Source organism: Bos grunniens, chromosome 26, assembly GCF_055505025.1.
Source record: "Bos grunniens cultivar Pamir isolate PY7600 chromosome 26, Bosgru_T2T1.0, whole genome shotgun sequence".
Lineage (NCBI taxonomy): Eukaryota > Metazoa > Chordata > Mammalia > Artiodactyla > Bovidae > Bos > Bos grunniens.
In genome coordinates, this window is record NC_141190.1 from 24,986,542 (window position 1) to 25,000,077 (window position 13,536).

At 47.1% G+C, this 13,536-nt stretch overlaps 1 protein-coding gene and 1 long non-coding RNA gene across 3 annotated transcripts; one reads left to right on the top strand and one right to left on the bottom strand.

The window, feature by feature from the left end:
* Positions 1 to 21: 21 nt before the first annotated feature.
* On the bottom strand, positions 22 to 11,969 carry LOC147344282 (uncharacterized). Of its 2 annotated transcripts, none has more exons than XR_015155855.1 (3): positions 7,066 to 7,196; positions 6,246 to 6,353; positions 22 to 971 (listed from the first exon to the last, which is right to left on the bottom strand). It is a non-coding gene; the product is annotated as an uncharacterized LOC147344282 (long non-coding RNA). The 2 variants fall into 2 exon arrangements; XR_015155854.1 differs by lacking the exon at positions 22 to 971 and adding an exon at positions 10,627 to 11,969 and having other exon boundaries at positions 4,723 to 6,353; positions 7,066 to 7,212.
* On the top strand, positions 2,109 to 3,805 carry LOC147344283 (endogenous retrovirus group K member 7 Gag polyprotein-like). The gene has a single exon (XM_086379308.1). The coding sequence runs from the start codon at positions 2,186 to 2,188 to the stop codon at positions 3,716 to 3,718; it is 1,533 nt and encodes a 510-aa protein (XP_086235434.1). The 5' UTR covers positions 2,109 to 2,185; the 3' UTR covers positions 3,719 to 3,805.
* Positions 11,970 to 13,536: the final 1,567 nt, after the last annotated feature.

A 13,536-nucleotide genomic window follows, 5' to 3' on the forward strand; every position in this document is an offset into this window, starting at 1 on the left:
TTGCAAAGAGTCAGACAGCACTTAGCAACTAAACAACATGTGAGATATATATATATATATATTTCACATCTTCTTTATTCTAAGTGTCCACATTTAAGTTTCTTCTATGTCTTGGCTATTGTAAATAGTGCTGCTATGAATATTGGGGTGCATGTGTCTTTTTCAAATTAGAGTTTTCATGTTTCCCAGATATATGCCCAGGAGTGGGATTGCAGGATCATATGGTAACTCTTATTTTTAGCTTTTAAAGGAATTTTCATTTGTTCTCCAGGGAAGCCACACCAATGTATTGGAATGCTTCCATTGGGCAGGCATGGCACCTTGGCGGGCTCTGTCCAGATGTGCCCTCCTCCAAAGATGATAAGGAGCCCCAGAGGATGGCCAGGTGTGATGACAGGTGCCTTAGGAGTGGGACAGGCCTGGCCAACACCATTTTATCTCAGGGTCTCAAGATCAGCCGGTGATCATTTGCTTTGTTCACGTGGGATCTTTTCCCAGCCTCTAGCCACGCTGAGACCAGGCAGTGGCAGGAGCGATGTGGAGCAATGTTCAGACTTGTTAGTGCCCACGGAGGAGCTGTGTGCTACTTCTGCCTCTGACTCAGCCCAAACCCGCCCATTACTCCCCATGTCTCATTCTGACCTGGCCATCTGCTGCCGCTGGGTGGATTTTGATTCATGTAAATAGTTACCAGTGTGACTCCGTGCCAGCTGGACAGAGTGAGCCAGCTCGGGGAGGTAGCCAGTCTGCCAGAGCAGGCACCACGTGACCGGGCAGTCTGCTGTGCCATCTGCTCAGGATGGGGTGCTCTGTTGCCATGGCACCCGAGCCAACGCAGAGTGAGGTCTGCGAGTCACATTTCCTTGGGATGCTTGCTCGGCTTCCGTGGCTCTCCTGGGACTCAGGGACTGATCATCTTTGCAGGTGTAAATCCTGTGTGCTGGCCAGCATTTGGCACGGGACCAAGACTGCTGTCGAGACAACAAATAAAGGCCTGTCGCTGGATGGCTAAAACCAAAGATATTCTCTTCTGAGGCTCCACGTGCTAATTTAGAAAGCTTAGAGAACCAGGAAATAAAGGATGGAGGAGAGTGCCCATGGGAAGTGTGCAGGTTGGGCCTTTCACGACTTCCTTCTCAATCCTTTATGTCATCTGTCTGACCACAGAGGGATCCGAATTATCGACCTCTGGATGAAACTAGGCACATTTAGCCTGGAGAAAAGAGACAATTAAAATAAGGCTCCATGAGGAGCTTTCAAAATAACCACTTATTTTATTGGTGGGGTAGGGGAGGTAGAAATAATACATCAGGGTTAAAAAAACTTCAGTGAAAAAGAAACAGGAGGTTGTGCATCATCCCATGTCCCAGAGAGAACCACTTTTGACAATTGAAGAATATCTTATAAAAGCATGTTGAACTGTGGATTTAAGGTGAAATCTGTTCTCTATGTCCAGCAAATTAGAAAAAAGTAGTTTAAACCACCACACTGAAAGAGCCTCATTGTCATAGACGATGTTAATATCAGAGCTGATGATCAGAGGAGTCATGTGGACTTCTTTTCTTCGCGGTTCTGTGCGGGGAGCTGCCCGTGAGAACGGGGTCCTTTGTCCGAAGGACACAGCTCTGGGAGCTGCCTCAGTCCTTGAGGGTTTGCTTGCAAACATAGCTCTCTGTCCCGCCACCCCAGAGATTAGGCGCTTATTTACTGCAGGCACCTGGAGTTCTGTGCAAACTTCTCACGCACAGAAAAATGTTATCTGGTGTAAGAAATAATAACAGGGAGCCATTCCCATGCTCTCAAGATTTCTTGTGACTGTTTGTAAGATGTATAGGCTAACCAAGAAAAAAAGGTCAACTGTTTTGTCTCTCTCACGCTTTTCTGTATAAATATGAGATGTTGAATAAAGTTGGTGTCAGACTGCGTCCCTTCGTGGTGACGTGTCTGAACCTCTCGACCCCATCTTTGTAGTCTCTTGCTTTAGTTTCTTTCTTAGCCCCGCCGTGCACGTTCTCGGGACCTGATCGACTTTGCCGGCTGGCTCCGGCAGGTGGCGCCCGAACAGGGACCCGAGAATCGGAGTGCGACGACGGCCGCTGCCCGCCAAGATTGAGGTAAGTAAAGAGGAATTCCTAAGTAATTAAAAGTAAAGGGCAGGGAGGGTGATTGTCGAGAGTAATAAATCATGGGACAAGGCAATAGCCGCCAGTTATTTGTACATATGTTGAAAACTATGTTAAAAGGTAGGGGAATTCATGTAAATAAGTTACAGCTAGAAAAGTTTTTACTTTTTATTGAGGAGGTTTGTCCTTGGTTTCCAGAGGAAGGAACAGTTAGTCTGGAAACTTGGAAAAAAGTAGGAAAACAATTGCAGACATATTATTCCTTACATGGTCCCAATCGTGTTCCTGTGGATGCTTTTTCTTTGTGGACTCTCATAAGAGACTGCCTGGATCCTGAACATGAGGGACATAAAATTCAAACGGCTCTCAGGGATTCCACAGGACCCGAAGTTACAGAGCCTTCTGCCCCATCACCTGAGCCGCTTTATGCTGTGCCTGAGGGAACAGCTTATAAGGCTGGAGGGAATGATGATGTGTTAAGCTCTGATGAACAGAAAGAGTTAAATGAACAAGCGGCTCAGAACCATAGAGAGGATATGCCTTGGGAGATGATGGTTAACATGGAATCCCCCTCAGGAAAAGGGGAATTAAAGCATTCAGGGCTTACTGAAGAACAGCTGGAGAATTTAATTCAGAAGATTGTTATAGCAGTAAAAAAGGATGCACAGGGAGACTCCCACTCCAGCCAGCCTGTGCCTCCAGCATATCCTCCCTCGGTTCTTGCTGGACTCGATCCACCTCCGCCTTTCGTAGAACCGCGAGAGCTTATATCTATCCCTGCTTCTTTGCCCGGTGAAAACATAAAAATTAAAAGTGAGATATTATTATCTCCTCTTCAACAAGCAATTAAGCGAGCTAATGAAGAAGGAGAACATATTCCCGGGTTTTCAGGAATCTATCCAGTGTTTGAAAATGCTCAACAGCAGAGGTATTATGAGCCGCTGCCCTTTAAGCAACTGAAAGAGTTAAAAATGGCTTGTGCACAATATGGCCCGACTGCGCCGTTTACTCAGGCTATTATAGAGGCTTTAGGAAATCAAAATCTGCCACCTAATGATTGGAAACAGGTTGCTCGAGCTTGTTTATCTGGAGGAGATTATTTACTATGGAAATCTGAGTTTGCTGAGCAATGTGGGATCACAGCCGATATCAATCGGCGACAGGGACTGAACACCACTTATGAAATGATGGTGGGAGAGGGAGAATATCGAGACACTAATAGTCAACTTAATTATTTACCTGGAGCCTACCCTCAGATTAGTGCTGCGGCTCTACAAGCATGGAAAAAGCTTCCAAATTCTGATAAAAAGACTGAAGATTTATCTAAAATTCGCCAGGGGCCAGATGAGCCATATCAAGATTTTGTTGCCCGCCTGCTTGAGACAATTGGTAAAATGATAGGAGATGAGCAGGCGGAGATGGTGTTGACTAAACAGCTTGCTTATGAAAATGCCAATTCGGCTTATCAAGCTGCCCTGAGACCTTACAAGAAAAAGGGAGGCTTATCCGATTATGTACAAATTTGTGCCGATATCAGCCCTTCGTACATTCAAGGCATAACTTTGGCCACGACATTACAAGGGTTATTGCCTTAGCTGGTTTTAGTGGACGGCTTGATAATCATTATCCCTCAGATAAAATTTTGCAATTTGCTCATTATCACCAATTTCTCTTCCCCAAAATCGTTGTTTCTCAGCCCCTTGCCGACGCCCTAACTGTATTTACTGATGGCTCTTCTAATGGAATAGCTAGTATGATTATACAGGACAATACTACCACCTGGCATACTAATTATAAGTCTGCTCAAGAAGTAGAACTATTTGCCGTTTTTCAGGCTTTGTTACAAATTTCTGCTCCATTTAATTTATATTCTGACAGTCAATATATCATAAGAGCCTTAAACACTATTGAGACTGTTCCATTTATTGGTACCCTGAATTCTACTATCCAAACTCTTTTTCGTGATATACAACATTTAATTTGCTCCAGAGTTAATAAATGCTATTTTGGTCATATTCGTGCTCACTCTGGACTTCCTGGACCTTTAGCACGAGGCAATGCTTTGGCTGATGAAGCTACACGTATGATATTTCCTTCACTGGAACAAATGGCAAAAACTTCCCACAGCTTACACCATCAAAACAGCAATAGCTTAAGACTTCAATTTGGCATTACTCGAGAAGCTGCCAGACAGATTGTTAAGCAATGTCAAACGTGTCCTCAGTTTTTTAGCGTCCCCCACTATGGAGTTAATCCTCGAGGATTGTTGCCAAACGATATATGGCAAATGGATGTTACCCATATTCCTGAATTTGGTAAACAAAAATTTGTTCATGTTACTATTGACACCTTCTCCGGCTTTTTACATGCCTCTCTACAATCCGGAGAAGCTAGCAAACATTGTATAGCTCATTGCATTAAATGTTTTGCTGTTATGGGAACCCCTAAAACCATAAAAACAGACAATGGTCCAGGATACACTGGAAAAAATTTTCAATTATTTTGTACGCAATTGTCTATCTCACATAAAACAGGTATCCCTTATAATCCTCAAGGTCAAGGAATTATTGAACGGGCACATCAAACTCTCAAACATCAATTGCAAAAACTAAAGAAGGGGGAATTGTATCCCAATACCCCCTCCAACTCTCTAAACCATGCTTTATTTGTTCTAAATTTTTTACAATTGGATATAAGTGGCCGTTCAGCAGCACAGCGATTTTGGAACTTTGATGCACAAACAATAAGACCTAAAGTCTTTTGGAAAGACCCACTTGTAGGAAAATGGTATGGACCAGATCCAGTACTAATCTGGGGACGAGGGCATGTTTGTGTTTTCCCACAGGATGCCGAAGCGCCGCGCTGGCTGCCGGAAAGGTTGGTACGCACGGCGGAGACAGTCTCTAGCAAATCAGATGAGGAGATTGACAATTCAAGAGCATGATGAATTACCATCTCGGCAACAACTTCAGGCATTGATGCGAGAGGCACAGAATCGTGTTGCGGTGCAGGGCGATCCGATATCGCCTTTAAGCTTCCTGATAACCTTATTAATTATCTTAAATCAGATTAACACTGCACACTCTGAAGAATATTCAAGTGCTTACTGGGCTTATTTTCCCGATCCTCCCCTTCTCCAACCCGTGGGCTGGGAGGGTCGGTCTATTCCCATATACACTAATAAAACTGTTTTATTTCTTGCACCTTGTTTAATTAAAAAACTGATTGATGATCTATGGATCATAAAGGCTTCCATCTATGGAAATGGTCTGCGGTTAAAGGAACATAAGCGTGTGCCTATATAAAAAGAAAGGGGGAGTTGCGGGGAGCTGCCCGTGAGAACGGGGTCCTTTGTCCGAAGGACACAGCTCTGGGAGCTGCCTCAGTCCTTGAGGGTTTGCTTGCAAACATAGCTCTCTGTCCCGCCACCCCAGAGATTAGGCGCTTATTTACTGCAGGCACCTGGAGTTCTGTGCAAACTTCTCACGCACAGAAAAATGTTATCTGGTGTAAGAAATAATAACAGGGAGCCATTCCCATGCTCTCAAGATTTCTTGTGACTGTTTGTAAGATGTATAGGCTAACCAAGAAAAAAAGGTCAACTGTTTTGTCTCTCTCACGCTTTTCTGTATAAATATGAGATGTTGAATAAAGTTGGTGTCAGACTGCGTCCCTTCGTGGTGACGTGTCTGAACCTCTCGACCCCATCTTTGTAGTCTCTTGCTTTAGTTTCTTTCTTAGCCCCGCCGTGCACGTTCTCGGGACCTGATCGACTTTGCCGGCTGGCTCCGGCAGTTCTGGACAGAAGCCCATCTGGGCTGAGTCCAGTTACATCCTGACACAGTGTAGGGGGAGTGATCAGGATAGCTGGCCGTGGTTATGGTGGTGGGTGGGTGGTGGGGATGTTGAGTAAGGGTTACTTGAGATTCCTTCTAGCTCTAAACCTTTCTGATGGCGGACAGCAAGCAGAGTGGCTGGGTTAGAGTGGATCTAAACAGTCAAGTCCAAGGTGGAGCATCTTCACTGTCACAGGGACTCCCCTCAGGTACCTCCACATTTCTCCACGTTGGAGCTTTGGTGGTCGGGGTGGGGATGGGGTGTTTCTCTCCCTTAAGTTCTCACCTCGTGTACCACCTGGTCCACATCTCCTCTGTCCGAGTCAATGGTCCTGATGGAAGGGGACATCACCGCTCTGCCTTAGGCTCCTCCGTGGTTTATGTCAGCTTGGTTCTGTTTGTTATCAAAAGTTATACAAACAGTCAACCATCCAGCCCGAGGGGCTTCTCACCGATTAGCCTTCAGCCCCTTCTTCCCCTCACACACATAGTGAGCACTGGGCCCACCCGGGAGCCCCCACCCGCCCATTTCCCTTTCATTCACATCTGTGAGTCCCCGGAAGGCTGAGCATCTGGTCTTTACCAACATTTTGCTTGCCTCCGCCTTGTCAGACCTCTAGAGCCTTTGCAAATGCTGCTTCCTCCATTCTTGAATCTTCCTCAGAGCAGCCTCCTGGTGCTTTTCTGCAACTAGATTTTCTCTTGCAAAGTTCAGATAAGAATTCTTTGGGCAAAGAGGTGGTATACCATAGAGGATAAGAAGGGGCCTGTGTGAATGGGTTCCAATTCTCACTCTGCCACTCATTAAATTCCATGGGCAAGTTGCTCCAGCTTTCTGAGCTTTAGTTTCTTATCTGTAACACGGGACCACTAAGGACCTGTTCCATAGGGTTGTTGAAGAATGATGGGATCATCCATGTCAGGACTTAGCATCTGACAGGGAAATGCTCAGTGAATGGACAACAACCCTAACACCATGGTGAGCGAGGCTTCTGCGGATGGTCAATCATGAACTCTGAGTTCATTCTCCCAACACTTCGCCGAACAGGATTGCACACAGCTTGATCCATGGTTTAGAGTTGTTTTCGGGTGGCTTTGGGGCTTACCTCATAGCTCAGTTGGTAAAGAATCCACCTGCAATGCAGGAGACCGTGGTTCGATTCCTGGGTTGAGAAGATCCCCTGGAGAAGGGATAGGCTACCCACTCAAGTATCCTTGGGCTTCCCATGTGGCTCAGCTGGTAAAGAATCCACCTGCAATGTGGGAGACCTAGGTTCAATCCCTGGGTTGAGAAGATCCCTGGAGAAGGGAAAGACTACCCACTCCAGTATTCTGGCCTGGAGAATTCCATGGACTATACAGTACATGGGGTTGAAAAGAGTCCGACACAACTGAGCGACTTTCACTTGGGTGTGTAGGTTTAATCTCAAATGCTCCCTTCCCCCATTCCCATTCAGTGCATCCAAAGTCTAGTTTTAATATCGTGCCTCTTGGAATCTTTCCATGTTGCTGAAGATGGTAAAATAAATACTCTCTCCCATGTTACGGAGGAGTACTCAGAATCTTGCTTCTCTACCCTCTTGGAGCATGTTACCACCTTACACGGGTGAGAGGGTTAGGGGTTTGCAAGGCCTGCCCAGCTACCAGACAGCTTGGATGTTGCATGGAACACAAAAGCAGCTGGGACCGTGTTGTTAATGGAAAGGATGATTACCACGTGCTCCAGGCAACAACTGTGGGCTACTCTGCCATATCATTTCCTCCCAAGGATCCACCACAACCAAGAATGCCTTCACAGGCAGCAAGAGTCCCCCAGCCCACTTTGTTAGTAGCAGACAGCCTCCTCAAAGGGAGAGCAGCAGTCAGCTCACTGGCTTGGAGCCAGTGGGAAAGAGCCATTCACAGGCCCATCCGTCAGCCACGCAGGACAAGCAACTGAGGCAGGCTCTGTGCTGCCTGCCCTGGGGAGGCTGAGTGCGGCACCCCTCCGCCAGCAGCGCAGGACTGAGGGCTGGGAAGCAAGGAGGGTAGATGTCTGCTAGCAGGGGTGTGTGTGCTGTCACTTGGTTGGGTACAACTCTTTTTTGACCCCGATCTGCAAGGCTCCCCTTGGAGTGCATTGCTATGTCCTGCCCAAGGGGATCTTCTCAACCTGCGGATCGAACCCATGTCTCCTGAATCTCTTGCATTGGCAGGTGAATTCTTTACCACTAGTGCCACCAGGAAGCCCCCAGACTTTGCTAAATCTGGGTTTATACTTCCAAAGCTGTGGAATATTTCATTTATACTTCACGGGTTTAGGAAAACCTCTCAAAGTGTGTGTGTGTGTTTCTGCGTATCTCTGTCAAAGGAGCAAAGTACCAGGATGAATACTGAGGAAACTTATAAATGATCAGAGCAGGAGATAGATAGTTAAGAAATTCTATCCTGAAATAAGTACTGGCCATTCATGTGCTAAACAGAAAGGTGCCCTTGGGGTCTTTATCCGGGACACTGTCCTGGTAATCTGCTGGCAGCAGGGGTGGGTACACACAGTCTTCCCAGGTGCAGCGACAGGGGCCCTGCTGAGCCTGAAGCCAGGGGAGGAGAGCTGAGGCTCTGCGGAGGAAGCTCTCATCTAAGACTGGCTTTGGGTGTATGGAGGAGGGAGCTCAGGGTAGAGTCAGACAACAGAAAATCTTCCATTTACTGAGTGCTTGCCTGCCATATGTCAGGCACTTTACATATCCTAGTGATACCTCACAGTCTTTCAGGTAACTGCTAATTACCCCCATTTTACAGATGGGTAAACCGAGGCTTTGAGATGAAGTAACATGTCCAGATGTCACATGGCCAATAACAGGCGAAGTCTAGGTTTGAATGCAAGAAGTGGACTCCAGATGCCATGCTCTTAACCTCTGCAGTCCTCTGCTCCCCCTTCACCCATACCCACTTGCCTCCTGCCCTCCTTTGACTTCTCCTTCTGCTTACCTCTCTAGACTGGGAGCTCTCTGAAGGTAAGAATAGTGTCTCACTTAAATTTTGACTTCCTAGCCGCTAGCACAGTGCCCAGCATATAGTAGTGATAGCCACTCAGTGTTTTGTAAAAGGGCAGATGTGATTGCATGGATGACAGAATGAAGGGGTGTACGGACGACATAGAAACCTGCACCCGCCTCCAGGGGCTGCTTCCAGGCAGCTGTCATAGCTGATTCCCCTCTTTGCTGTCCAGAAGAGCACCTGATCTCCCGAGAAACAGGGATGCTCTGCCTGGTACCCTCTCTCTGGCTCTACTGTTTCTATGCAACTGCTGGTCTAAGCTGTGGTTGTTCTGCAAAGGGACCAAGAAAGCAGAGGAGGCAGAGAAGCCAAGCACAGTGCCCTGACACTACGGGCAAGTGTAATTTCTGAGCGTGCGCCTGGCCCTAAGGTAGGTGTGAAGGAAACAGGTCCTGCAGGTCCCGTGCTGTGTGCTGAGGGAACCCAGGGAAGACAGACTCACGTGGGGAGAGTGGGTACTTAGGGACAGCCTCATCATCAGTGGGGGAAACACGAAGTAGGAATTTGGCTGTAAGGAGCCCTCCTAAGGGCAAGGGTAATAACCGCTGCTGTTTTTGTTGTTTATTACTCATCAAGCCCTAAGCTAAGTGCTTCCCGTGTGGCCTGTTCACTCAGCCTTCTCAATGACTCCACGAGATGGGCAGCATTATTCCCAATTTGCAGAAGAGATGGAGGCAAAACCATGGCTCATAGAAATTAGTTGACTTGCTGAGCAGGATGTGGCACTGCTGGGACTTGACCACAGAGCCCAAGCTCTTAGCCCCTGTGCCATCTGCACTGTCTGGAATCTCAGTCCTATTGGTTCTTGCATGGGTTTGTCACAGAAATCTGGGTCTCCCAGGGGCAGAACCTCACAGCGGTCCTCCAGTTTGAGCAGACACATGGAAAGGGGCCGGGGGACCTCCCTTCCTGTCTCTCTGGTTCCTTGAACACTCAGCTAAGCAATCTTACTGCTTGAGGTCTTGTCCTGTCCTGGAGGGGTGTGGCTTCAGTAGCTTCCCTGTCTGAAGGATTACAAAATACTGTGAGGAGACAGATGTGTGGAGAGAGCATCTCAGGAATTCTTCTGGTGGGAGCTGTGTCGTCAAGGGGGCTGGACGCCACCCACCTCTCTGGCCTTGAATCTGGCTCCACTGAAGTTTTTGCTGTCGCCTCTGCTGGCCCTGATTCTGGGGGTATCAGGAATTGGGGGCATGTATGGGTTAACTCCTGGTCTCTGACAGGGGTCTCTTGGACCTGAGGTTCAACTCCTGGGGGATGATTCAGCACCAGCCATGCCTTTTGGGAGAGATCCAAGGCCATTTTCAGCTTTTGGAGGTCCAACCAATGTCCCAAGAGACCTTTGGTCTACCATAGCTCAGTCGTCTCCAGCAATAGGTGAGAAATGAGGCTTGGGGGCTGTGTGAGTCATCTCCGGGAAGACAGGCCCAAGGGAAGCTTGTAAGAAGTGGCAGGAAGTGGGTCTCTGCTTTCTATTTCTATTTCAAATAAACTGACCCTAAGAGAAATCTTAAATATTACTGATCGGTGGGTTTTAAAGAGACAGATGAGACTGAATTCTTCCTGACTCCCTATCCCCACCCCACCCCCGGCCTGAAAAATCTCACCTTGCAACTTCTAAGACCTACCTGTTCTGATCTAGGAAAAAAGAAGTATCTTTGAACATCACTGAGATTTATGTGGTTCCATCTTGGTGGGAGAGAATTTGTTGTTGACAGTTTTATCTTCTGGTCTCTTTGTAGGGCTGTAGAGAAACACCAAAGGGATAGAAAACACCACTGTCATCTCTAAAGCAGGGTTCCTCATTGTGCAGAAAATAAACCAGTCCTGGGGCTTAGATGAATTTAGCACAGGCATTTGGTGCTGGAACAACAATCGCACGGATTTGATTTTCTTTGGGGAGGCTCTTCACATTTTCCTGTTTAAAAGGACAAAGGGTCTCACTTGCACTTCGTTTTCCTAGCAGCTGGCACAGGGCCTGGCATATACCAGTGATAGCCACTCGATGTTTTGTGAAGAGCCAAATATATGAACACATGACTGGATGAATGATGAAGAGATGTGTGTTTGTCTTAACAGCTCAAACCCTAAGCTGATCCAGCTGCTCATATTCCTGTCTCCCTGCACAGGCCTCAGAGCCGTATTGTTTCACTTTCAATTACTTACCAGACTTCATTTTTCTCTGGCTTACTTTGTGGACGTTGTTCTTACCTTCCTAAAAGACCCAGTTCCTTGGGGAAAGAGCCCTCCCCTTGTTTTATATTTCTGTTCCCTACAGATCATCTGACCCAGGGTGGAACACAAGCTGTTACTCAGTCCTTGGTTAAAAAAAAAAAAAAAAAAAAATGCTCTTTCCTCACTCCAGAGTCATGATGATTAAATCAATCCCAGAATAAAGGGGTTATTCTTAAGATGCTTGGTGGTAAATCCATATGCAACAAGTTGGTGAGTACAGATTATAGCAATTATTAGCAGAGGTTCACCTCAAAGCAGGTTTAATACAGAGATGTTCACTGCAGTGTTGTTTAAACAGCAAAAAAAAAAAAAAAAAAAAAAGTGAGGATACTTAAGTGTTCCTCAGGGGAGGGTGGGTAAATTAGGGTACATCTATCACACAGGGTGATAGCCAACAGCTATTTTAAAGACTAAGGTAGATCAAACAGTCAAAAAAGATGTCCAAGAAAAGTTAAGGTGCTGTGGTGCAATTTACATGAAAAAGAACAAAAGGCAGACTTCCCCTGTGGTCCAGTGGTTAAGATTTCATACTCTGAATGCAGGGGGCATGGATGTGATCCCTGGTTTGGGGGAGCTAGGCGCTGTATGCAGAAGAGTGTGGCCAAAAAAAAAAAAAAAGAACAAAAGGGATGCATCGACACATGTGACACATACACAGAAAAATGTGCTTCCCAAGTGGCGCTAGTGGTAAAGAATCTGCCTGCCAATGCAGGAGATGTAAGAGAAGTTCGATCCCTGGGTGGGGACGCTCCCCTGGAGGAGGGCATGGCAACCCACTCCAGTATTCTTGCCTGGAGAATCCCATGGACAGAGGAGTCTGGGGACGGTTATAGTCCAAAGAGTCGCAAAGAGTCAGACACATCTGAAGTGACTTAACACGCACCCACGCACCCACACGGAAAGATGTTGGAAGGATACACAAGTCACTTCCTATTCATTAACACTGGGGGAAATGGGTTGAGAAGTCAAGAGTGGGGGCTTTTATCTGTTATTTAATTTTTTGGTCAGTGGCTGGATTTTTTAATAATGACTACATTGTTTTTGTTTAAAAAAACAAACCAAGAGTTAGAAAAACAAGCTATCTTTGGATGGCAAGGAAAAATGTTAACTCTGAAAGATGTCCCTCCAGGGTAGTGAGAGAGGGTGAGGCAGTGAGGCAGGGGAGGGGATGGGGGAGGTGAACTGAAGGCCCACACTCTGTCACTGGTTCTTGGCTTTCTCTGCTTGTCATCCACTGGCCAAACCAAACAATCTTCCGGCTCTATCCCATGGGGCAGAGACCAGACAGGGCATGAGAACGCTCTGAATCACAGTCTGCAGAATGACTTCAGTTAGAACTTCCGGGACATTTGCGGACTGCTGCCACCAAACCCACTCTGGAAGGGTGCTTGCTGCATAGCAGGGGTGGCTTAAATGTTGCCTATGTCCATGGTGCTTTCCTGGGGGCTCACAAAGTAAAGAAACTGCCTGCAATGCAGGAGACCCAGGTTCGATCCCTGGGTCAGCAAGATCCCCAAGAGGAGGAAATGACAACCCACTCCAGTATTCTTGCTTGGTGAATTCCATGGACAGACGAGCCTGGCAGGCAGAGTTGGATATGACTGAGCAACTCTCTCTCTCTCTCTCTCTCTCTCACACACACACACACACACACACACACACACACACACACACACACACACACACAAGGTGCTTTCCTGCTCTCACTCCATGGTTCTGGCTGAAATGCTTTTCCTGGTCAGTCCTGCCCAGCTTTGAGAAACAGTCTCCGGCAGTGCCTGACCGTGAGGCCTTCCCTAATCCTTGTTATCAGGGGTTCTTGGACTTCCAGCATCACCTGGGGAACTTGGCAGAAGGCAGATTCCTGCACTGAACTCTTAAGAGACTCCACTGAAGTCTGCTGTGTGGCCCAGGAAGTCGCCCGCCAGTGATACCCAGACCTGACCTGCCAGAAAGGAGTGCTCACCAGCTTTGTCTTCCGCATCCTCTCTGCTTCTCATACTAGTGTAGTCTCAGAAGCCTGTGGCGTGCCAGATTCCCCTTGGACCACAGATCCCAAGCAAGCTCCTTGGCTTCTACCAGGTCTGTGTTCTAACAGCTTTGGAAAGGAAGTGAAAAGCCATGCTCAGTCAACTAGGGGGTATCATCGGTCACTTGAGGGCGCTTTAGGAGCCTTACCTGGGTGCCCTGTAGGTTCAAGTTGGTGTCTGGGCATTTGACCTAGCTCTTCATGTTATTCTGATGTCAGCCTTGATTACAAACCAGTGCTGGTTTGATTACAAAGCAGGTTCTGAACTTAAGCT